This window comes from Palaemon carinicauda, chromosome 24, assembly GCF_036898095.1.
Source record: "Palaemon carinicauda isolate YSFRI2023 chromosome 24, ASM3689809v2, whole genome shotgun sequence".
Classification (NCBI taxonomy): domain Eukaryota; kingdom Metazoa; phylum Arthropoda; class Malacostraca; order Decapoda; family Palaemonidae; genus Palaemon; species Palaemon carinicauda.
Window position 1 is genome coordinate 70,771,181 of NC_090748.1, and position 24,130 is coordinate 70,795,310.

A 24,130-nucleotide genomic window follows, 5' to 3' on the forward strand; every position below is an offset into this window, starting at 1 on the left:
CGTCGGGTGACGAGTTCTCCAGAAGGCGAAGATCCGGCAGGAGATGGTGAGTGGTCTGCAGAGAGGTTCAAGGAGGGCAGAGCAGTCGGTTGAGGCTGACGAGGAGAGTCCCCCCCGGAGGACAAAGACCCAAAAAGGCGCCTCTTAGTCCCCCTGTAAGGGGAAGGGAGGCCCTTGTGGCGTAGAGGGCGGTGAGCCTTACGGCGGAGGCGGCCTCGGGGGAGATCGTCGGGACCATCGGTCCTCCGAAGGGGAGTCTCCGTTAAAACACTTCCCTCAGAAGGAAGCTGGGCAGCAGTCGAGACCGAAGGACTCACTTCCCCCTTCGAAGGATGCACGGAAGGAGGAGGAGAGCCTTGAGCACCATCACCAGCAACAGCACCTGCGTCGGAAGGCCCAGCCACGTCGGAGGCCTCTGTCACCACGACGTCGACAATAGACAGAGGGTCTACCTCCGCTACCACCGGCGACTGTTTAACAGCGGCCCCCAACGAGACAAGGTCAATAAGAGCGACCCTGGAGGGCAAGCCCTTAAGCCCCAGGGACGACCAAATCTGTAAAAGATCATCACTGGATAAGGCATTATTATCAATAACCTCCCCCGGAGGAGGAGGGGGAACCGCCTCGCTATGGGAGGCGACGCCCTCTCCCCCCACCGAAGGTAGGGAAACAGAACAAGGGCCTGCGCTCCCACTCGGACGACTCTCCTTAGGAGGCGGACGAGGGGGAGCTTCGGAGGAGGTTTGGGCGGCGGAAGAAGAGTCCCGAGAACCTTCCTCCTTCAAGGCTAACCCCGGAGGAGAACGGTCTCTCTTGGACTTCTTCTTACGCCGACGGCCAAACCTCTCCCACTGGGAGGCAGACCACTCCCTGCACTCACGGCACATGTTATCCTGGTCGCACCGTCGGCCCCGACATTGAGGGCAGAGGGTGTGAGGATCCATAATAACGTCCGACATGAAAGTCCCACAAGGACGGCCGGCAACTCCAGGGCATGTACGCATAGTAAATAAAAGAAAATAACTGAAGGTCAACTTCCAACCAATCACACAAGCTGAAAAGAAAAAGCAGAAAATTAAAGGCTGTCACGAAGGCGATGAACAGACATGTCTGATCACCGCCGAGCCAAAAGTGAAGTGAAGCAAGTCACCGGTGTGTGGAGGGGGGAGGGGTAGCAAGCTACCCTTCCCCACCCCCCGCTAACTAGCGCGGGGGTAATTAACCCTCGTTAAAAACTATTGGCTCGTCATTTCAGCTGCGCTAAAAGTAATACCCTTTGTAAATAGCGTGGTTTGTATTTCGGTTACGGAACAAACTATCCTATTCAATATCTTCGATAGTTGAAAGGCAGCGAAAGGCATTAACAATAATCAGACAAAAGGTACTTCACCAAACTGTAGAATAAAGTAATATATCCGAGAAACGAATTCCCGAGGTGTTGACTCGATCAACGACAGAGAATTTCTGAAGAATGTTGGGGATGGTTCTCATAACCTATGAGAGATGGCGCTCATGTATGACCACCTACTGTCATGGGGGCGATCGCCGCGAAATTGAATTTTCTGTCGTGCCGCGTCGAAACGCGGGATTTAAGCTATATATATGTAACTACCAGGGAAGTTACATATTTAAAAATTAATTTTGCAAGTCATACTGCGTAATTTACGTCACATGATTTGTGACGTCATAGAGTTGGCGGAATGATTTCTTTCCACTATCATGTTTTTCAAAGTTGGTTCGTTAGTTTTACAGTAGGGGGAAAAACTCATGATCCTACCCCTTACAAGCTACGAACATAGCGATCATATTCCAAACCACTAACTCTCAGTCAAAATAAAACAAAGCCAAAACCAAATTGTACATCACCAAGATAACTGCAATTATACAGGTTACAGCGAGTGAAAAATCCAACGATGTCGCCGGTGCAGCGGCAGAGAAGACCTGAGGAATCACTGGAATGGTTCCAGGTACCTGGCTAGAAGGCGTACTGGTGGTACACCTGGCTACTCAATCGGCGATTGCCGCGAGTTTTGAAATTTCTGCTGTGACGTCAGGGACGTAAGCTATATACATAACTACCAGGTAAGTCAGATGTTTAAGAATAAAAATTGGCTTATTGACAAAGTCTTTTAAGATTTTTTTAGGATCAATCTATCCTAAAAAAGGTTTTAATTAATTGATTTTACCTTGTTTCAAGTATTGTTCTCCTATCTGGTCTTCGGTGCTGACTCTCATCTCAATTGGTTAGACAAAACTTGGTCTTAAATTTGTTATCCCAGATCTTCATATTATAATCTGGCACTGTTGTTCAGTTAATTCTTTGCACATGTTGCAGATGATTTTTAATAATTCTGACCAACCTTTGCAATAAGACCTAATCTAGTACCCTTCTGTATGTATTACTAGGTATGCAGTTAATTCTAACAGTCTTCCCTTCACCAACACTTCTCAACCCTACACTGTATTCTAGAAGTTTTATTTCAACTGCAATCACATTGAAGGGATCTTCCTAATTTGAAAGATCAATCAGTGGAACTTCAGAAGTTCAAACTTGCAGCAAATGCTATCATGTTGAACAAGTTGACTGTCTCTCTACATAGTTTACATATGACATATTATTTTAACGTTGTTACTGACCTTAAGATATTTTACAGTACTGTATATCCTTTATTCATTACTTCTCCTTCATAGCTTATTTACGACCTATTTCCACACCGGGCTATTTTTCCTATTGGACCCCCTGGGCTTGTAGCATCTGCTTTTCTAACAAGGGAATACTAATAATAATAATAATAAGAATAATAATAATAATAATAGTAATAATAATAACAACAACAATAATGATACAATTGATCGTGAACTTACGTATTGGAATATGTATGAAGCATGCATCCATAAGGTTGCCAAACCAAAGATCCCTGAAACCGGCCATCTGAGAGTAAACGATGGCATGAATCACCACCTGTAATATGAATATTATCATTAAATAATGTATTCCCTTCATAAGAATAATTAAAATTTCACTGATATAAATTAATTTTTTGTCTTATATACAAACCCATTACTTTATAATAACCAAAATTGCAGTAGCAAATCTACACACTCCACCAAATGAATAGTAATCGCTCTCGTCCCTGAACCCATTTAATGTTTAAAAATATGACAAATTTGAAATCATTTGTATTTTTCCAAACTATACAAACCGGGAGCTTTTTATGTAGGAGTATTATTTCAGTGGTAGCTGAAACTAGACTTAAAACTTTTGTAAGGTGTAACTATCTTTCTCTAGTTAGCACAGAAGCGTAGCGGGGTTAAACAAACCACCCTGCTCACACCAGCACTAGTAAAGAACCGTCACTTTGCAATTGCAGCAGGGCTTGCCGGGGAAAGGTGATGGTGGGACTAGTATGTGTAAAAAGCTCCAGGTTTGTATAGTTAGGAAAATACAAATTATTCCAAATTTGTCATTTGTTCGGCAGTAAATACCTATCTTATGCTCTTTACATAGGAGACTCAATCCTTAGTGGATGGAAGTACTAAAACAAACTGGTTAGTGACTGTCCCAGGGTGACAAACTGTGCTTCCCATGAGCTGTTTAGAGGGCACCCTGACACCCTATGATCCTTATAAGATGACGGCCTGGGCAATCGTTGCTAGGTGTAGAATTTGTGACTTGATCAGGTAAGTGTAAAATTTGAAGTTATGCTCCTCACTTAACCTAGACATTGCTCAACTCCACCTCGCTTGGAGAACAGACATAAATACTGTATAAGCACATATACCAGGTTACACAGAGGCCATGGTACCCACCTACAGTCAGAGGAGGTCAGCTTATAGAGTTCATTGGATGCTGAGCCCCAAGAGAGAGGAGTCTGAAATAGGAAGTGGCCAGTCACTCATATTCATCCTAGACGTACTCGCAGATAAGATCTGCCCTCAATCAACTGCTACTTGTCCTACAAGGAAGCCGAGGTATTACTGACCATATTTTGTGCAGCCACCACAGGACCCAAGGTACTGTATACATGACCAGGTTCCTGTGGGTTATGTCTTGCAGGCATCGGACAGTGAACTTTGTTTGTCGTTTCCACATACACCCGGTTATATCATCTGCGTCACAGGAAAATTCTTTTTAAACACCAGGGTTGTGCTGCGACCGCCAACGTTATGAGCATGGGGATGACGACTGGAAGGTGATAATCCTGGTGGTATGGCTCTCTTGATTACCTGTCTGATCCGGGAAGATATCAAGTTCTCTGTAATCTTCCTTTTGGTTCTCCACGGGCTCACAAAGAGCCTGCTGATCTAAGGACAGACTCTGAAGGTTCTTTTTCCTAAGTATTTCCTCAGCAACCTCACAGGGTAGAGTAACAGTTGGTCTGTGTCATTTGTTACAGAACAAACTCTCAATCTGGAAGGGCCTGAGTCTAGGATCCCCTTTCACCGCCGACACTGACAAAGTTTTTCCTTCATGATGTACAACATGAACTCCGCTTTTGTTGGTATACTGTAGTGGCACTGACCAAAACCACAAAAGATGGACCACTTTGCCTGATATACTGAAGCAGATGAATCAAGGAAGTATCCTGCCATTATCATTGCATCCTATCTCAAGAAGCCTGGATAACATCCAGGCTTGACGATGGAAATGGTATTTTTATTATAAAATAAATTTTTAAATATACTTACCTGGTAGTTACATATATATAGCTCAAATTCCGCGTTTCAACGCGGCACGACAGAAATTCAAATTCGCGGCGACAGCCGCCATGACAGTAGGTGGTCATACATGAGCGCCACCACTCGTAGGTTATCAGAACCATTACCCATCATCTTCAGAAATTCGATGTCTCTGTTTCAGAGGGGAGGAGGGAGAGCCCTTTTATATATGTAACTACCAGGTAAGTATATTTAAAAATTTATTTTATAATAAAAAAGGGATTTTGACGAAGGAAAAATCTATTTCTGGGGAGAGACCTGTGACGCCCGGCGAAAAAGTCCTTCTTTGTACTTTTTCTGATATAAATCTTCCAAATATACCAGAGAAAATTAAAAGCATGGAATGCAGAGGTTACAACCCTCGCGCGAGCACCTTGTTGGTGTCGTATATCTAACAAGGGCGTTTGTAAAACACTATTCACAGGCTGTCTTCCATTTAGATAATCCCTTCATCAAAGGGGGAGGGCCGTGACAGGCCCTAGAGAATACAGTTGGGTTACCCTACCGACACCTACCACTCGCGCTCACCAGGTCATCCTTCTGCAAGAACATATGGCTTGGCAAGGAAAGGGTGGGTCCGTACAAAAATAATCGGGAAGGGTTTCGCCGGGCGTCACAGGTCTCTCCCCAGAAATAGATTTTTCCTTCGTCAAAATCCCTTTTCTGGGTCGACCTGTGACGGCCGGCGAAAAAGTACCAGAGAATGCCTTCCAAGCCCAATAAATTAATAACATAATGAGGAGAATACAATCACCATGTACGACAATACTATGATATAATAAAGTAATCGTCCAATTACCAACCAGCCAAATGACATAGGGAACGTAAGGTTAAATAATAATGACGACAAGGAACCAACTGAGTGTCGAATCGCAAAAGGCATCAAACCTTACATGTCTAAGTATATCTAAACATTAAAGGAACGGTAACTACAATAACAGTTAAACCATAGGAATTAAACATGGCAAATATCATAGGGCTAACGAACTACCAAGGAGAGCGGCGACGTGGTGTGAGTGGCGGGTAGGAGGGAGAAGAGAAGAGATGGAAGAAAGGAATAAGAGGAGATTAATGGGGAGGGATAAGGCTCCCCTCTGCCATCGTCGGGTATTTAAGGGCCTGTAAGATCTTTAGATATTGGCGTTTGACAACCACAGGGGATTTCCAACCCGTATATTTTTTTAAATCATCAAAGTCCCTGTTCTGGAAGTCATTGTTGGAGGCATCTACTGTCCGTATATCATGAGCCTGGGGAAATGATTCCGGATTAGTATGTTTAATGAAGTAGAGGATTTGTTGCCTGATACCGTGAATGGAAATAGTACCTCCTTGTTCCCTGATAACCAAGGGGCCAGACAAGCGGGTGGCAGTTCTAGCTAAAAAGGGGCTTGAGAGTGTGACTGTACACGGAGAAAAATCCTGGGGATGAAGAATAATCTTCCGAGGGGAGTACCTATTTTGCGGATCCTCATTTTTTAGCTAGGAAAGCTTTGTCTGGAAAAGGAGTACTTCGGCTGAAGGGAGGAAATCTATGTTTTCCGGGTTTCGTGAGAGAGCTGCTAGTTCTGATGTTCCATCACCTGAGGCCATAGCCGTTAGAAATAAAGTCTTCCTAAGAAGAGTGATATAAGAGCAGGATTCATTGTCCGTGTCCATCGCAAGTTTGAGAACACCGTTCAGAGACCAAGAGTCCTTTTGTGGCTGAACCGAAGGTCGAAGCCTAGCACATGTTTTTGGGATTGATGAGAAATAGGAATCAGCTAGGTTAATGTTGAACCCAACAAGGAAGATCTTCTTCAAAGCTGACTTGATGGTGGTTAAAGTGCTAACTGTTAGGCCTTTGTCAAATAGGAACCTCAAGAAAGAGATGGCTAAATGCGGGGACATACGAGTATGGTCTGCACTCTTAGGAGACCTGCTAGTTGTTAACGGCCGAATCATATTGGCGAATTGTCGAGTCCCTTTTGTCCCATTCGATGAAGAGATCGTTTTCCGGTTCAATGTTCGCGTCTCTACGAGCTGCCAACTTCCTGTAGTCCACAAAGTTAGAGTTTTGGCTATCCTTGAGTAATCTGACACAGTGAGTTTGGATACTCGGGTCAGTTTGAGGAACGGGATCCGGATGGGACTGAGTTTCAACTCGAGGAGGAGAGGAAACCAACTGTTCTTGGCCAGTGAGGTGGTACTAAAGCCACTGCGCCCCGGAAGGAGCGTAGTTTGTGTAAAAGTTTTTAGAAGATTCCCTGGGGGAGATAGGGAAATCTTCTTCTAATGGTTCCAATCCCGGGGTAATGCGTCCATGGCATAAGCCCGAGGGTCCAGGGTTGGGGTCACATAACAAGGAAGTTAGCGATTCATCTGAGTTGCGAATAGATCTACCTGGAGGCCTGGAACGAGCCTGAGTATCCACCGGAATGAAATTATGTCTAGAGACCATTCTGACTCCAGTGGATCCGTCCTGGATAGTGAGTCCACTCTCACATTCTGGCCTCCCGCTAGGTGAGGTGCTGACAGGAACCAGTTCTCTTCTGTTGCCCAGGCGAAGATAGTGACCAGGATCTGATTCAGGTTGGGTGACTTGGATCCTCCCCTGTTGACGTAGTGTACTGCGTCTGTGCTGTCTGACACTACTCTGATGTGGGTCGACCTCGGAGGAGAGTCTCTCTTCAGGGTCAAGAACACTGCCATGGCTTTGAGAACAATGATATGGGACTGTTTCATGGCGAGTGACCAAGAACCTGAAACATCTGATGTTCGGAGTAATCCCCCCATCCACTTAGAGACGCGGCTGTATGGAATGTCACTTGTGGAGGTGGGAATTGTAGAGGAACCGATTTGGAGAGGTCCTTCGGTTCGGACCATGGGCGTAGTCTCATTTTCAAGACAGAGGGGATCTTCGAGACCTTGTCTCTTATAGGTACTGTAGCTCTCTTTCTCCAAACTCGATTGATGTCTTTGAGTTTGGCTTTTATTAGGAGATCTGTTACTGAAGTGAATTGGAAAAGTCCGAGGATACTTTCTAAGGCTCTTTGGACACCTGTTTGTGTTTGAGAAAATTTTTGATCTTGGAAACTATTCCTCTTACCTTTTGGAAGGGAGAGACAACGTGTGCTTCGAAAGGTCCCTCTGAATGGCTAACCATTCTAAGTGGCCTGATGGTTGCAGGCGAGATTTTTTGGAGATTGACCCGAAATCACAGGTTGTCGAGAAATTGAAGTAATTCCTTCGTAGCTCTGTTGCCTTCTATGGCCGGCCGGGCCCAAATGAGCCAACCGGCCAGATAAGCAATGATCTGTATCTCTTGGTTCCTGAGTTGTTCTAACACTCTCTCTCCCAGTTTCGTGAATATCCTGGGATCAATGTTGAGGCCAAAGGGCATGTCTTGAACACAAAGTTTCGAGCTATAGGCGCAAGATAATAGTCGTCGGTAAGATCGACAGAGGTGGTGACGGTCCCACGGGGAAGTAAGGTCCGTACCTGAGAGATAGTCAACATCCGGAACTTGTCGCAGAGAATGTAAGAGTTTAGCTTGACAAGTCCAGGTCCACTCTCAATGCCGACAAGCCTTTCTTCGGAATTGTGAACAGGTGGCTTTGGAACTTCAGTGATCGATCCCGTTTGATTGCTTCTTCTTGAGTAACCCTGTGGTGTACTCTTTCAGGATGGGAGTGGATTTCTGGGAGAAGGTCACTGGTGGAGGAGGACCTTGTGGCCATTTTCACCTCAAACCTTTAGAGATTATGCTATGAGCCCACAGACCGAAGGTCCAATGGTCTCGAAAGTGGTAAAGTCTACCCCCTACCGGGACCACCGCGTTGTGAGGGGGTGAATCTAGGTACTTTCCTTCTCCGAGCCCCCTCAAGAATAGCTAATGAATATTACCTACGCAAATTCAAAGTGTCATTAAAGTAAGTACAGTTTACTTTGTATTCATGTTAAATCCTTTCCTTTACAGCAAAACAAGAGATTGGCCACCCGTGGTCTGAGTGATCTCTGTCTGTACCGGAGCTCCGGTAACAATCTCCGGTACAAAGGTCCGTCATAGTGACAACGTGAACACCAGAGGAAAACTAATATTAACCTCAATGCTGATCACCTGTACGATATCCGGTTAAGCCGGAGATTCGATGAAAAGGATCGTAATAACGATATTGTGATTATTCATGAAAAATGTTATTTTGATAATAAAATAAATTTTTGAATATACTTACCCGGTGATTATAATAGCTGCAACTCTGTTGCTCGACAGAAAAACTCTACGGAAAAATTCGCCAGCGATCGCTACACAGGTAGGGGGTGTACTTAACAGCGCCATCTGTCGTTCAGATACCCATTACTCATTGTAAACAAAGAACTCAATTTTCTCCTCGGTCCACTGTGTCTCTATTGGGGAAGAAGGGAGGGTCCTTTAATTTCTAATCACCGGGTAAGTATATTCAAAAATTTATTTTATTATCAAAATAACATTTTTCAATATTTAACTTAGCCGGTGATTATATAAGCTGATTCACACCCAGGGGGGTGGGTAGAGACCAGCAAAATATGTTTACATCATATGAGCTAAGAATTTTTATTTCATTTTAGAAGTTATCAAAATAACTAAACAAAATAAATAGGTACCTGGTAAGGAAGTCGACTTGAACAATTACTCTGCCTTTTAAGTACGTCTTCCTTACGGAGCCTCGCGATCCTCTTAGGATGCTGAGCGACCCCTAGGAGCTGAAGTATCAAGGGTTGCAACCCATACAACAGGACCTCATCAAAACCTCTAATCTAGGCGCTTCTCAAGAAATGACTTTGACCACCCGCCAAATCAACTAGGATGCGAAAGGCTTCTTAGCCTTCCGGACAACCCAAAAACAACAATAAAAACATTTCAAGAGAAAGATTAAAAAGGTTATGGAATTAGGGAATTGTAGTGGTTGAGCCCTCACCCACTACTGCACTCACTGCTACGAATGGTCCCAGAGTGTAGCAGTTCTCGTAAAGAGACTGGACATCCTTAAGATAAAAAGACCCGAACACTGACTTGCTTTTCCAATAGGTTGCGTCGATTATACTTCGCAGAGATCTATTTTGTTTAAAGGCCACGGAAGTTGCGACAGCTCTAACTTCGTGTGTCCTTACCTTCAGCAAAGCTTGGTCTTCCTCATTCAGATGGGAATGAGCTTCTCGTATTAACAGTCTGATAAAATAGGATAAAGCATTCTTTGACATAGGCAAAGATGGTTTCTTAACTGAACACCATAAAGCTTCAGACGGGCCTCGTAAAGGTTTAGTTCGTTTTAAATAGAACTTAAGAGCTCTTACAGGGCATAAGACTCTTTCTAGTTCATTTCCAACCATACGATAAGCTTGGAATATCGAACGATTTTGGCCAAGGTCGAGAAGGCAGCTCGTTTTTGGCTAGAAAACCAAGTTGTAGAGAACATGTAGCCGTTTCAGATGAGAATCCGATGTTCTTGCTGAAGGCATGAATCTCACTGACTCTTTTAGCTGTGGCTAAGCATACCAGGAAAAGAGTCTTTAAGGTGAGATCTTTCAGGGAGGCTGATTGTAGCGGCTCGAACCTGTCTGACATAAGGAATCTTAGTACCACGTCTAAATTCCAACCAGGTGTAACCAAACGACGCTCCTTCGTGGTCTCAAAAGACTTAAGGAGGTCCTGTAGATCTTTATTGTTGGAAAGATCTAAGCCTCTGTGACGGAAGACTGATGCCAACATGCTTCTGTAACCCTTGATAGTGGGAGCTGAAAGAGATCGTTCTTTCCTCAGACATAAGAGGAAGTCAGCTATTTGAGTTACAGAGGTACTGGTCGAGGATACGGATACTGACTTGCACCAGTTTCGGAAGATTTCCCACTTCGATTGGTAGACTCTAAGGGTGGATGTTCTCCTTGCTCTAGCAATCGCTCTGGCTGCCTCCTTCGAAAAGCCTCTAGCTCTCGAGAGTCTTTCGATAGTCTGAAGGCAGTCAGACGAAGAGCGTGGAGGCCTTGGTGTACCTTCTTTACGTGTGGCTGACGTAGAAGGTCCACCCTTAGGGGAAGTGTTCTGGGAACGTCTACTAGCCATCGAAGTACCTCGGTGAACCATTCTCTCGCGGGCCAGAGGGGAACAACTAGCGTCAACCTTGTCCCTTCGTGAGAGGCGAACTTCTGCAGTACCTTGTTGACAATCTTGAACGGAGGGAATGCATATAGATCTAGATGTGACCAATCTAGGAGAAAGGCATCTATATGAACTGCTGCTGGGTCCGGGATTGGTGAGCAAAATATTGGGAGCCTCTTGGTCATCGAGGTTGCGAAGAGATCTATGGTTGGCTGGCCCCAGGTGGCCCAAAGTCTCTTGCATACATCCTTGTGGAGGGTCCATTCTGTTGGAATTATTTGTCCCTTCCGACTGAGACAATCTGCCATGACATTCAAGATGCCTTGGATGAACCTCGTTACTAGTGATATGTTTAGACCTTTTGACCAGGTGAGGAGGTCCCTTGCGATCTCGTACAACGTCAGAGAGTAGGTCCCTCCTTGCTTGGAGATGTACGCCAAAGCCGTGGTGTTGTCCGAGTTCACCTCCACCACTTTGCCTTGAAGGAGAGACCTGAAGCTTTTCCAGGCCAGACGTACTGCCAGTAGCTCCTTGCAGTTGAAATGCATTGTCCTTTGACTCGAGTTCCATATTCCCGAGCATTCCCGACCGTCTAATGTCGCACCCCAGCCTACGTCCGATGCGTCCGAGAAGAGAACGTGGTTGGGAGTCTGAACAGCCAGGGTAAGACCCTCTCTTAGGTTGATATTGTCCTTTCACCAAGTCAGACAAGACTTTATCTTTTCGGAAACCGGGATCGAGACCACTTCTAGCGTCTCGTCCTTTTTCCAGTGAAAAGCTAGATGGTATTGAAGAGGACGGAGGTGTAGTCTTCCTAGTGACACAAATTGATCCACGGATGACAGTGTCCCTACCAGACTCATCCACAGCCTGACTGAGCAGCGTTCCTTCTTCAGCATCTTCTGGATGGATAGCAGGGCTGGGGGCTGATCGTCTTGTTGTTCAGCAACGTCCTCATCAGAGGGTTCCTCATCCGAAACTGATGAGGAAACGGCAACGGAGTGGGCAACGTCTGGCTCGCTGAATCCGGTCGCACTGGTGGATGCGTGACGGAGCCGGACGCAATATCATGGAACTGCTGCACAGTCTGTGAACTGTCAACAACCATGGGTGCGCGAGGAAGCACAGCGTCAACCCGAGACTGTCTAGACCGTCTGGGTTGTGCAGTCAACACCCTACCGGGTTGCTGAGGTTGACGCACTGCGTCAAAACAAGTCACCTCTGCTGGTTGTTGAACGTCCTGAACGTCAACAACCACCTCCGAGCGTCGCTTAACGTCAACGTGCGGCTGGCAACCCACACTGGGTCGCATCGGTGGAGGAACCACCTCAACTGGCAGACGCGAGTAGGTTACCTCAGCATCAACAGGGCGCACAACCGACCGGTTGGAAGGTTGTTGGCCAGAAGGTTCTTCTCCGCATTTAAGTCCTCTATCAAGGACGCAAGCTTGGACTGCATGTCTTGCAGCAAAGCCCATTTAGGGTCTACGGGAGCAGGTGTGGCAACAGACGGGGTTAGCGACTGAGGCGGAACCGTTTACCATCCCTGAAAGCCTTGTTATGCGTGACATAATAGTACAGCAAAACTTCAAAGGCTCGACAACAGCTGTGAAGTTGACCTGTAAACAACTTGGAGCGTCTCCTGGCTAGGCGCCAGGGAGAGTCTACCAGAATTGAGAAGTCTATCTGGGCAGAGGCATGAACTCCCAAGACGAAACTTCTCTCGTGTCATATCAGACTCTCGCTCTATAAACCAGTTTAACAGAAGGGAAAGCAAAGGCTGTATCCCCCAAAACTCCTCCTGGTGAAAAATCAGTCGCCTAGCCAACGTAACGCTCTCTAGGAGAGCGAGAGAGCACTAGCTTAAAAACAACGGCTTCGAAGTAGCTAGGCCTAGTGTAAGCTCTGACGTTTAGGCGAACGAGGAGCAGCAGTTACAAAAAGATCCGGACGAAGATCCTTAAAAAAATCATCATGATTTAATTAAAAGTCCATAGGAGGCTAAGCAGCTTTAGGCTCCTCTCCATCTGACAGAGTCCTCAAGGGAATATCAGTAGGAGGGAGAATAGCAACTTCCTCATCTACAGGAACCTTGTCCGATAAAAGCTGAGTCTCTCACTGGTGCATTAGTAGCGGACCAGAACGCAACGTCATGTAACTGCTTGACAGTCTGTAAACTGTCAACAACTGAACTGTCAACCACAACAGGTGCGTGAGGACGCACAGCGTCCACTCGAGACTGCTTTGACTGCCTAGACTCAGCAGTCAAAACAACTCTAGAATGCGGAGGTTGACGCACAGCGTCAAAACAAGTCAACTCCGATTGTTAGTGAACGTCTTGAACGTCAACAGGAGCATCAGCCAGTGGCCTAACGTCCAAATGCGGCTGAAAAACCACACGAGACCGCATCGAGTGTGGTTCTAAACCACCTGACTGACGTGACTAAGCTACGCCAACGTCAACAGTAAGCACAAAGGAACGTTAGGTTGGCTGAAAGCCAGGATATCGATGAGATAAACGGCTAGACTCAACGGACTAATCGGCAGAATAGTCTTCCATAAGGGAGGCAAGCATATACTGCATGTTTTGCCATACAACCCCTTAAGGATCAACGGAAATGGTTGTGGTAATAGACGAGGGTAACGTCTGTGACCGCAACACTTTGCCTACAAAAAAAGACTCTCGGAGTCTGTGTTACGCTTTTGTTAGGCGGCGAGCAGTTATCCGATGACTGCATAGGGTCAGAGCTGTCCTAATGGCTGTAACCAGGACGCTGGACCTGTCCTGAAAGGACTGACTTTCGCTTAAGGGCTTCGAAACCTTGTGACAGGTTTCTTATGCGAAAAGCCTACGGATGGCGAGGAGAAACAACGTCTCTCTCGTCTTATGGTAGGGGAGATCTTGGTAAGATACACCCGATACCATAGAGGGAAAACGTCTGTTCGTTGGTCAAGGCCTCTCGAACCCATAAGTCGTTTGACATTACTTCTCCCCTGGGCTTGGGAGCTTGTAAGAGGTCCCGGACTAGGTGAACGACAGGCACGAACAGACGAACCCTCGGACGCAACACTGTAACACTTTGCGCCTCAGACGCAACACTGTAACACTTTGCGCATATCACTTTATCACTTCGATTTTCTGTTTTGCACTTATTTCTACCTGAAACACGCAATTCTACCCTTCATTAAAAGGTAGTAATTGCGAAATTAGTCGTATAATGCAAGCTCATAATACCAGCAAAAATCAGAAAACATATTTTAAGATAAAAAGAAAAATCAGTGGCTGGGAAAGAGACTAAACACTAGTTCATATAACTACGTTTTCAATCTCTCACCGCACATAGCCTGGGGACGAGAATAAAAACCTAAAAACGTTTTATTCTTCCTCCCCGTACAGCGACTAGGGACGTGAGTAACACGAGAACAACGTTACCCGCTTGAACGGAACGTTTTCTCTCCTCTCTCTCCCTCCGTCTCTATCTCTCTCTCTCTTTCTCTCTTGATTTCGCATCTAAGAGAAGAGCCCAATTATATATCGTCAAAAAAAAACATGTTATTTGACTAAAGGAAAAAACTGAAAGGTTATTCAAATAAAAAGTTCCTTTACATTAGAATTTAAAACATTTAAGCTAAGATAGAATGAACAAAACGTCAGAATCGATTTACTCTTACTGCAAAGTGAAACCGTGATACACTCTCTCTCTCTATCGTAACGATAGAGCGCATGTTGAACGTCCTGAACGTCAACCACTGCGTAGCATAAAAAACTAAACGTTAGTTCATCTTTGAAAACAGTACGAAGACTATCAAAGAAATTCTTTCATAAAATATTACATTTAAAAAGTTTTAAATCCTTAGCTCTTTAAAAGCTAAAGACGATATAAAGGGCTCAACGTTGATTAACTTCGGTTTCCAAGTTAGGACCGCCTACTCTCAGGAAAGGTCTATATAAACAAAGCATTAAAATTTATTTTTATATGTTTATAAAAAAAAAGGAAAGTTAATCGAAGAGGCCTAATAAAGGCGGAGAGATATAAAATATAGAGGAAAATCTATAACGTGATAAGATAATTACTAAAATCCTAAACACAATTCCGTCTAAGGGAAGGGTCGGCCATTTAAAAGTGAAAGAAAGTCCATACTCTCTTTGTCACCATAATTAAATCTATCCAAAACGAGTTCAAGTTTTTAAGATGAAGATAAAACACCTGCATAGCGAAAGCTCAAAACTAGAATAGTGTACTTCACCAAATAGTTGTGAAAACAAATCCAGTTAGCACAGCGAATTAGTAGGTCTTGCCGGTAGCCCGACAGAGAGAAAATTGAGTTCTTTGTTTACAATGAGTAATGGGTATCTGAACGACAGATGGCGCTGTTGAGTACACCCCCTACCTGTGTAGCGATCGCTGGCGAATTTTTCCGTAGAGTTTTTCTGTCGAGCAACAGAGTTGCAGCTATTATAATCACCGGCTAAGTTAAATATTGAAAAAGGGTTCATACCCTGATTCTGATCGTCTGATTGATCTCTGTTTGTAACGGAGAACCAGTGACAAAGGTCCGTCATCGTGAAAACGTGATCCTCAGCGGTACGATAACATTCTCTAATACTCATACTGAATGTTTGTGTTATCTCCAGTGAAGCCGGAGATTCGATGAAAAAGGGACCGTAATAATGAAACTGTGAAGTCTTCATCGGTATCACATTGTTAACTCCGGTTCTGGACGTCTGCTTGATCTCTGTTTGTACCGGAGATCCGGTAGCAAAGGCCCGTCACCGTGATATCGTGACCGTCCCCGGTATGATAACATTAACCTCAATGAATGATTGTGTTATCTCCCGTGAAGCCGGCCGTAACGGTGTAATTATGATCAAACATGACAAAGGTTCGTGTGTAAAAGGCTTCAGCCGGAGTCCGAGTGCCGGATTTCACCGTTGCACTCCAAAAATCTGCTCCTGTACGATAACTAGTTCTCACCCAATGAGTATCCATTATAACGGAGCATAACTCAAGGCGGAGCTAAGGGTGTCGGTATAAAACGACCCCAATTAATGACTCATACACTAACGTACCTATTAATAGTGTTAGCTATATTAACAGTAACCACATCAATAAAAACGTTTATAATATTAAACGTACTATCATCAACTCTGATACAAAGAGGAGGCCTGAATAACTCGTGATCGTATAAAAACGGAGAACGGGAAATTCACCTCTCTTACTCGAGCTAACAAAGAAAACGAGAGAAGGGATAACTCATATCTGTAGAACAGGGAACGAGCAGTCTCTGTTTTCGCTCTCAAGGTTACATAATAAAAAACTAACATCACACAATAAAACAAGAAAATTAATAAAATTGATTGCTTTTCTTAGTAATTGTAATAACCAAGAACGAAGAATAACGACAACGTAACAAATAAACAAGGATATAGTCTAAATCGAAGCCTCTGAGGCGAGTACAAACTAACAGACTAAATCGCTAAACTTTAATTCGCTATTCTTTAAATCGCTATTCTTCGTAGGTCCAAATTGGACTTGCAAGCAATTAAATACCATAGTAAAAACTAATAAAAATTAATGATAACACAAAAAGGCCATAAAACGTAAGTGATATAACCTAGATGACAGAGTACCAGATGGGCAAAAATAACTAGAATATTTACCGAAGCGAACATAACCCAAAATGGCTGCCGATACCTCGGCAGGACAATCGCTTCCAAAACTAAAAACCACCATATTGGAAACAGAACAAATGCCCGGTACTGTCAAAAGCTGCCAAAACAAACTATGGTACTTAACATTGGTAAGGGTGAAGTAGCAACGTCAGTCATGTTGAAATAACGAGAAACTCTTCGAAAAAACACTGTGGCCAAAAAACTCAACTTGTATGCAAGTTCCAAATCAGAAGGATGACCTGGTGAGCGCGAGTGGTAGGTGTCGGTAGGGTAACCCAACTGTATTCTCTAGGGCCTGTCACGGCCCTCCCCCTTTGATGAAGGGATTATCTAAATGGAAGACAGCCTGTGAATAGTGTTTTACAAATGCCCTTGTTAGATATACGACACCAACAAGGTGCTCGCGCGAGGGTTGTAACCTCTGCATTCCATGCTTTTAATTTTCTCTGGTATATTTGGAAGATTTATATCAGAAAAAGTACAAAGAAGGACTTTTTCGCCGGCCGTCACAGGTCGACCCAGAAATACCATTTTTAAATATGTAACTTCCCTGCTAGTTACATATATACTGTATAGCTGATTCACACAGTTGGAGGTGGGTTGAAAACCTCGTCCCATTGGAAAATTCATATAATTATTAATAACTACAATTAGTAGTACTAACAATTTGGTTCTTACCTGACAAGGAAGCTGGCTTCATAATTACTCTGCCTCATTATGCCCGCATTCCTTGAGAGACTCAGCGATACACTCAGGGGGCTGTAAAAGTCTCTTGGGGCTGCCACAAAGTCCTCGACCTTCACGTGGCTAGACCTCCACCCTTGCAAACTTGGCATATCCAAGGATACTGAATCTGACCACCTACTCTAAAGTTTAAAAACACACAAAACTAAACTAACTTGACTTGCTTCCCAGACTGTGAAAAGTTGCGACCAACTCACAGACAACCTGAAAACACAAATACAAAAGGCAAGGGTATATAAGATTATAGGGAAGAGGCAGTAGACCCTTCTCCAACTATGATGCCGGAGGTAACGTAAGGACCCAGGGAACAGCAATCCTCATACTGAGATTGTACATCTTTAAGATAGTAGTTTGCAAAGACTGAATTACTTTGCCAAAATGTGGCCTCTAGGATGGACTTCATAGATTTATTATGATTATAAGCCATAGAGGTTGCCACAGCTCTAACCTCATGGGGTTTCACTTTAAGAATTGGGAAACTCCTTTCCTCACAATTCTGGTGAGCTTCTCTTATCACGTCCTTGATAAAGATGTTAAAAGTTATAGGCCAGGGTCGAGAAGGAATCTCGTTTTTTGCGAGAAAACCAAGCTGGAGGGAGCAAATGGCATTGTCTCCATTAAAGCCCACCTTCTTGCTGATGGCTTGTAACTCCCCTACCCTTTTTGTTGTGGCCAAAGCGACTAAGAACAGAGTCTTCTTGGAAAGATCCTTCCAGAAAGCCTTGTCTAAGGGTTCAAACCTACTCGAGGTTAAAAAGGCTAAAACTACATCCAGATTCCAAGAGGGGTTAGGATTGTCTTTTCTCTTAGATGTCTCGAAAGATCTAATGAGATCAGAAAGATCCTTATTACTTGACACGTCAATGTTACGGTGACGGAAGACGTAAGCTAGCATGCTGCAGTAACCCTTGATGGTAGGTACAGCTAGCTTCTCTTTATTATGCAGATACAATAGAAAATCTGCTATATTTGCTACAGAGGTATTGGTGGAGGAAATTTTGTTACTCCTACACCATCCTCTAAAGATGTTCCACTTGGACTGATAAACTTTGTTAGTGGATGTTCTTCTAGCCCTGGAGATAGCTCAAGCAGCCTCTCTAGAAAAACCTTTCGCTCTTGCAAGTTTTTCGATAGTCGAAAGGCAGTCAAATTGAGAGTGAGGAGATTTTGGTGGTACCTCTCTAAGTGCGGTTGTTTGAGTAGATCTCTCCGAACTGGTAGATATCTGGGGATATCTACAAGCCACTCCATCAACTCTGCAAACCAAAGTCTCGTGGGCCAAAATGGAGCTATTAGTGTCATGCGGACATTGGTTGACTCCCTGAATTTTTTCAGGACTCTGTCTAGGATCATGAATGGCGGAAAAGCGTATACATCTAGGTTCTGCCAATTCAGAAGAAAAGCATCCACTGCGGCTGCTTCCTGGTCTGGGACTGGAGAGCAAAAAGCCGGTAGTCTCTTTATCATTTGAGTGGCGAAGAGGTCTATTGAGGGTTGGCCCCACAACATCCAAAGGTTGGTGCACACCTCGTGATGCAGGGTCCATTCTGAGGATAGAACTTGCTCCCTCCTGCTGAGCATATCCGCCATGACGTTCTTCTCGCCTTGAATGAAGCGAGTAATCGATGTTATGTTTCTCGCTTTCGTCCAGAGGAGGAGGTCTCCTGCCGCTTCGTAAAGAGAGGTCGAATGAGTGTCTCCCTGTTTCTTGATATACGCCAAGCAGTGGTGTTGTCTGCGTTTATCTGAATCAGTTTTCCTCGGACTTCCTTCTGGAAATGAATTAGGGATAGATGAATGGCCACTAGTTCCTTGAGGTTTATATGCCATTTCATTTGTGACTTTGTCCAAAGACCTGAATCATATCTCGGCCTTCCCGAGAGTTGCACCCCAACCTATGTCTGAGGCGTCGGAGTACAACACTAGGTCGGGGATCTTTTGGTACAGATCGAGACCCTCTTGGAAATTGTTGACATTGTCCCACCATTCCAAGTGATTCCTGATCACTAGAGGAATTGGCATCCACTTTTCCAAACTCTGATCTTTCGTCCAGAACTTTGCTAGATGAAACTGTAGAGGACGTAGAGGAAGTCTTCCCAGAGACACAAACTGTTCGATTGATGACAGGGTGCATATGAGACTCATCCAATCCCTCACCAGGCATGATCGTAAGTTTAGGAAGTGACGTACTTTCACCAGGCAGTCTAGAATACGTTTCAGGGCTGGAAAAGCCCGAAAAACTGCTGATTGAATCCTCACCCCCAAATAGATATTTTGTGAGGGTGTTAGCTGAGATTTGGGTAAGTTTAAAATCAGACCTAACTGTTGAGTAAATGAGATTGTTATTTGAAGAGACTCCAGACACTTTGCTTGCGATTCTGAGAGAGAGCAAAGAGAGATGCTGGTAACCTCTGGAGTTCGCAGGGGGTCACCCATCCAAGAGCTGACCGGACCCCCATTGCATAACTTCATTGGCTAGAAGAATCCTTACAACTAAGTTGGTATAGCCGTAGCACAAGCCAGTGCTGAATTCAATACCTTAAACCAGAAGGAATAACCCCATCGGGTTCTTCCACTACACGTGGGAAGAGCTATAGAAGTAGCGCAACCCAAAGAGACTGGGGAAAGATGATCTATGTTGTCTAGACGAGGATACTCTACGATGACTAGAGAAGCAGGAGAGTCACATCGAGAAGAGCAGTGTTTGATTGAAGTGAGGATCTAAGCCCGAACAGATCGTCACAGAGAGCAACTTTGCCTCAGAGCAAAAGTGTTAGGTGCTGAAAGGGTTGCTGGTACAAACAGCAACCTAGAAGAGAGTTGACTGGTGACAATCCTGAGCAGGCGAGTGACAGTCACGAGCTGGCGAACGGCGAGCTTATGAGCAGCTACCTCGCGAACGGTGGCCTGGCAATCGGGACGAGCAGCAAGTTGGAGAGCAGCGAGCTGGGGAACATCTGATAGGAGACCGTCTAACAGGTGAAGGGTGAGCTGGCAAACAGCGAGTAATGATCAAGAACTGACGAAAGATGAGAGGGTGAACAGAGTGGAGAGTGACGATCACAAGCTGGCAAACGGCGAGCTGGCGAACAGGAAGCTGACAAATGGCAAGCTGACGAAAGGTGAGCTGACGAATAGTGAGCGAACGGCGAGTGATGATCATGAGATGGATCATGACAGCGGTCACGATCTGAAGGGCTATCATGGGCTGATGGTGTAGCTGCAGCAGGGCTGGCTGAGGCAAGTAAGCTAGGTGTGACGAGTCTAGATAAGACAAGATCTGGGTGAGACGAGTGCTGGGCGACGAGGTTTTCTCCCAAAGAGGAAGAGTGGGGAATGGATGAATCCAATTCCCGCTGGAGGAATCGCCCAAAGGGAAGACCTAACATATGAAGGAAGACTCTCCCGCGGATGGGGAAGCGACCAACATCTGCTGCCCCTGTAAGTATCAAGATTACCAAACAGAGGCTGGTGGAGGGACTCTCCCTCGGAAGGGAGAGTTCCAACACCTGGAGGCAAACCTCCGGGCAGCAATCACAGCATACCCTCTTCTTCTTCTTTGTCTGGATCTTTTCCCACTTTTATGTGGGGTCGATGTTTCTGGCCAGCGTTCTCCATCTACCTCTGTCCCACACTTCATCATCAGTTAAAATGATATTTTAATTATAAAATAAATTTTTGAATATACTTATCCGGTGAATATATAATAGCTGAGCCTCTGGCGGCTCGACAGAAAAAACACACAAAAACTCGCGAGCGATCGCTATGAAGGCTGCGGGCGTGCCCACTAGCGCCAACTATTGGCCAGATACCGCATATACACCGGGTAAGTATATTCAAAAATTTATCTTATAATTAAAATATCATTTTTAAATATTTAACTTAGCCGGTGAATATATAATAGCTGATTCACACCCATGGTGGTGGGTAGAGACCAGAGTTAATTAAGTTTACAGCGTATATGCTTAGAGTTTTTGACAGTTATATCATAACAAAACCCAAATATATAAAGGTACCTGGTAAGGAAGTCGACTTAGACGATTACTCTGCCTTATTAGTCTGTCTTCCTCACGAAGCCCAGCGATCCTCTTAGGATGCTGAAAGATTCCCAGGAGCTGAAGTATTAAGGGCTACAACCCATACAACAGGACCTCATCAAACCCCTAATCTGGGCGCTCTCAAGAAATGACTTTGACCACCCGCCAAATCAATCAGGATGCGAAAGGCTTCTTAGCCTTCCGTACAACCCAAAAAAACAATATTAAAAACATTTCAAGAGACAGATTAAAAAGGATATTGGAATTAGGGTAATGTAGTGGTAGAACCCTCACCCACTACTGCACTCGCTGCAACGAATGGACCCAGTGTGTAGCAGTCCTCGTAAAGAGTCTGGACATCTTTTAAGTAAAATGACGCGAACACTGACTTGCTTCTACAAAAAGTCACGTCCATAATACTTTGCAGAGATTTATTTTGCTTGAAGGCCACGGAGGTTGCTATAGCTCTAACTTCGTGCGTCTTAACCTTAAGCAAACATCGGTCTTTCTCATTCAAGTGAGAATGAGCTTCTCGTATTAAAAATCTGATAAAATATGACAAAGCATTCTTTGACATAGGCAATGATGGTTTCTTAACTGAGCACCATAATGCCTCAGATTTACCTCGTAATGACTTAGTACGAGCTAAATAGAACTTAAGAGCTCTAACAGGACATAATACTCTTTCCAGTTCGTTGCCTACGATCTCTGATAAGCAAGGAATATCAAAAGATTTAGGCCAAGGACGAGAAGGCAGTTCATTTTTGGCCAGGAAACTAAGTTGAAGTGAACAAGTGGCTTTTTCTGTAGAAAAGCCGATGTTCTTACTGAAGGCATGAAGTTCACTGACCCTTTTAGCCGAAGCCAAGCACACTAGGAAAAGTGTCTTGAGGGTGAGATCCTTCAGGGAGGCTGAATGTAATGGCTCAAACCTGTCTGACATGAGGAACCTTAGGACCACGTCTAAGTTCCATCCAGGAGTTGCCAAACGACGTTCCTTAGAGGTCTCGAAAGACTTAAGGAGATCTTGGAGATCTTTATTGTTGGAAAGATCTAAGCCTCTATGTCGAAAGACCGAAGCCAACATGCTCCTGTAGCCCTTAATCGTGGGAGCTGAAAGGGAGCGAACCTTTCTCAGATGTAAAAGAAAATCTGCGATTTGGGCTACAGAGGTACTGGACGAGGACACAGATGCTGACTTGCACCAGTCTCGAAAGACTTCCCACTTCGACTGGTATACTCTAATGGTAGAAGCTCTCCTCGCTCTTGCAATCGCACTGGCTGCCTCCTGCGAAAAGCCTCGAGCTCTTGAGAGTCTTTCGATAGTCTGAAGGAAGTCAGACGAAGAGCGGGGAGGCTTTGATGGACATTCTTTACGTGGGGCTGACATAACAGATCTACCCTTAGAGGAAGACTTCTTGGAAAGTCTACCAGCCATTGAAGTACCTCGGTGAACCACTCTCTCGCGGGCCAGAGGGTAGCAACCAACGTCAACCTTGTCCCTTCGTGAGAGGCGAACTTTTGCAGTACCTTGTTGACTATCTTGAATGGTGGGAATGCATATAAGTCCAGAAGAGACCAATCCAGTAGAAACACGTCTATGTGGACTGCTTCTGTATCTAGGACTGGAGAGCAATAGATTGGTAACCTTTTGGTCAACGAGGAGGCAAAGAGGTCTATGGTGGGTTGACCCCAAGTAGCCCAAAGACTCTTGCCCACGTCCTTGTGGAGGGTCCATTCCGTGGGTATCACCTGACCCCTCCGACTGAGACAGTCTGCCAAGACGTTCAAGTCCCCCTGGATGAATCTCGTCAACAGGGAGATGCCTCGATTTCTTGACCATAAGAGAAGGTCCCTTGCGATCTCGAGCAGCGTGAAGGAGTGTGTGCCTCCTTGCTTGGAGATGTACGCTAAAGCTGTGGTGTTGTCTGAGTTGACCTCTACCACTTAGTTTCGAAGAAGCTTTCGAATATCATCAAGGCCAAGTGGACTGCTAATAGCTCCTTGCCGTTGATGTGCACGCTCTTCTGACTTGAGGTCCACAGACCCGAGCATTCCCGACCGTCCAGGGTCGCACCCCAACCCAAATCCGACGCGTCTGAGAACAACACGTGGTTTGGGTTCTTGACTGCTAGGGATAGTCCCTCTCTCAGACTGATATTGCTGTCCCACCATTTCAGGCATGCCTTTACTGGTTCGGAGACTGGGAATGATACCGTCTCTAACGTCTTGTCCTAGTTCCAGTGAGAGGCTAGATGGAACCGGAGAGGCAGAAGGTGTAGTCTCCCTAGTGAGACAAACTGCTCCAGGGATGAGAGAGTCCCTACGAGACTGTTCCAACTCCTGACTGAACAAACGTTCTCTGTTCAGCATTAGTTGGACTTAGAGCAGGGCTTGTTCTATTCGGGTGGCAGACGGAAAAGCCCGAAAAAAACTGGACTGCGAATCTCCATCCCCAAATATAGAATAATCTGGGATGGGATCAGTTGGGACTTTTAGGTTGACCAAAAGTCCCAACTCCCTGGCCAGACTCAACGTCCAATGTAGATCCTGCAGACAGCGAAGACTGGACGATGCTCTGAGAAGCCAGTCGTCCAAGTACAGGGAGGCTCGGTTCCCCGATAGATGGAGGGATTTTGCCACATTCCTCATGAGCCTCGTAAACACGAGAGGAGCAGGACTGAGGCCAAAGCACAGGGCTCGAAACTGGTACCCCACATTCCTGTAAACAAACCTCAGAAACGGTTGGGAATCCGGGTGTATAGGAATGTGGAAGTATGCCTCCTGAAGGTCGAGAGAGACCATCCAGTCGCCTTCCATTAATGCTGTCAAGACAGCCTGGTAG

At 45.0% G+C, this 24,130-nt stretch overlaps 1 protein-coding gene across 1 annotated transcript in view; it reads right to left on the bottom strand.

Annotated features, from left to right (window-relative positions):
* The window catches only part of LOC137618146 (N-acetylneuraminate 9-O-acetyltransferase), a 196,936-nt gene that overhangs the window by 154,659 nt on the left and 18,147 nt on the right, over window positions 1-24,130 (bottom strand). The window contains exon 2 of the mRNA XM_068348176.1: window positions 2,866-2,962. Within this exon, the coding sequence (XP_068204277.1) occupies window positions 2,866-2,962 (97 nt within the window). The remainder of the gene's footprint in view (window positions 1-2,865; window positions 2,963-24,130) is intronic.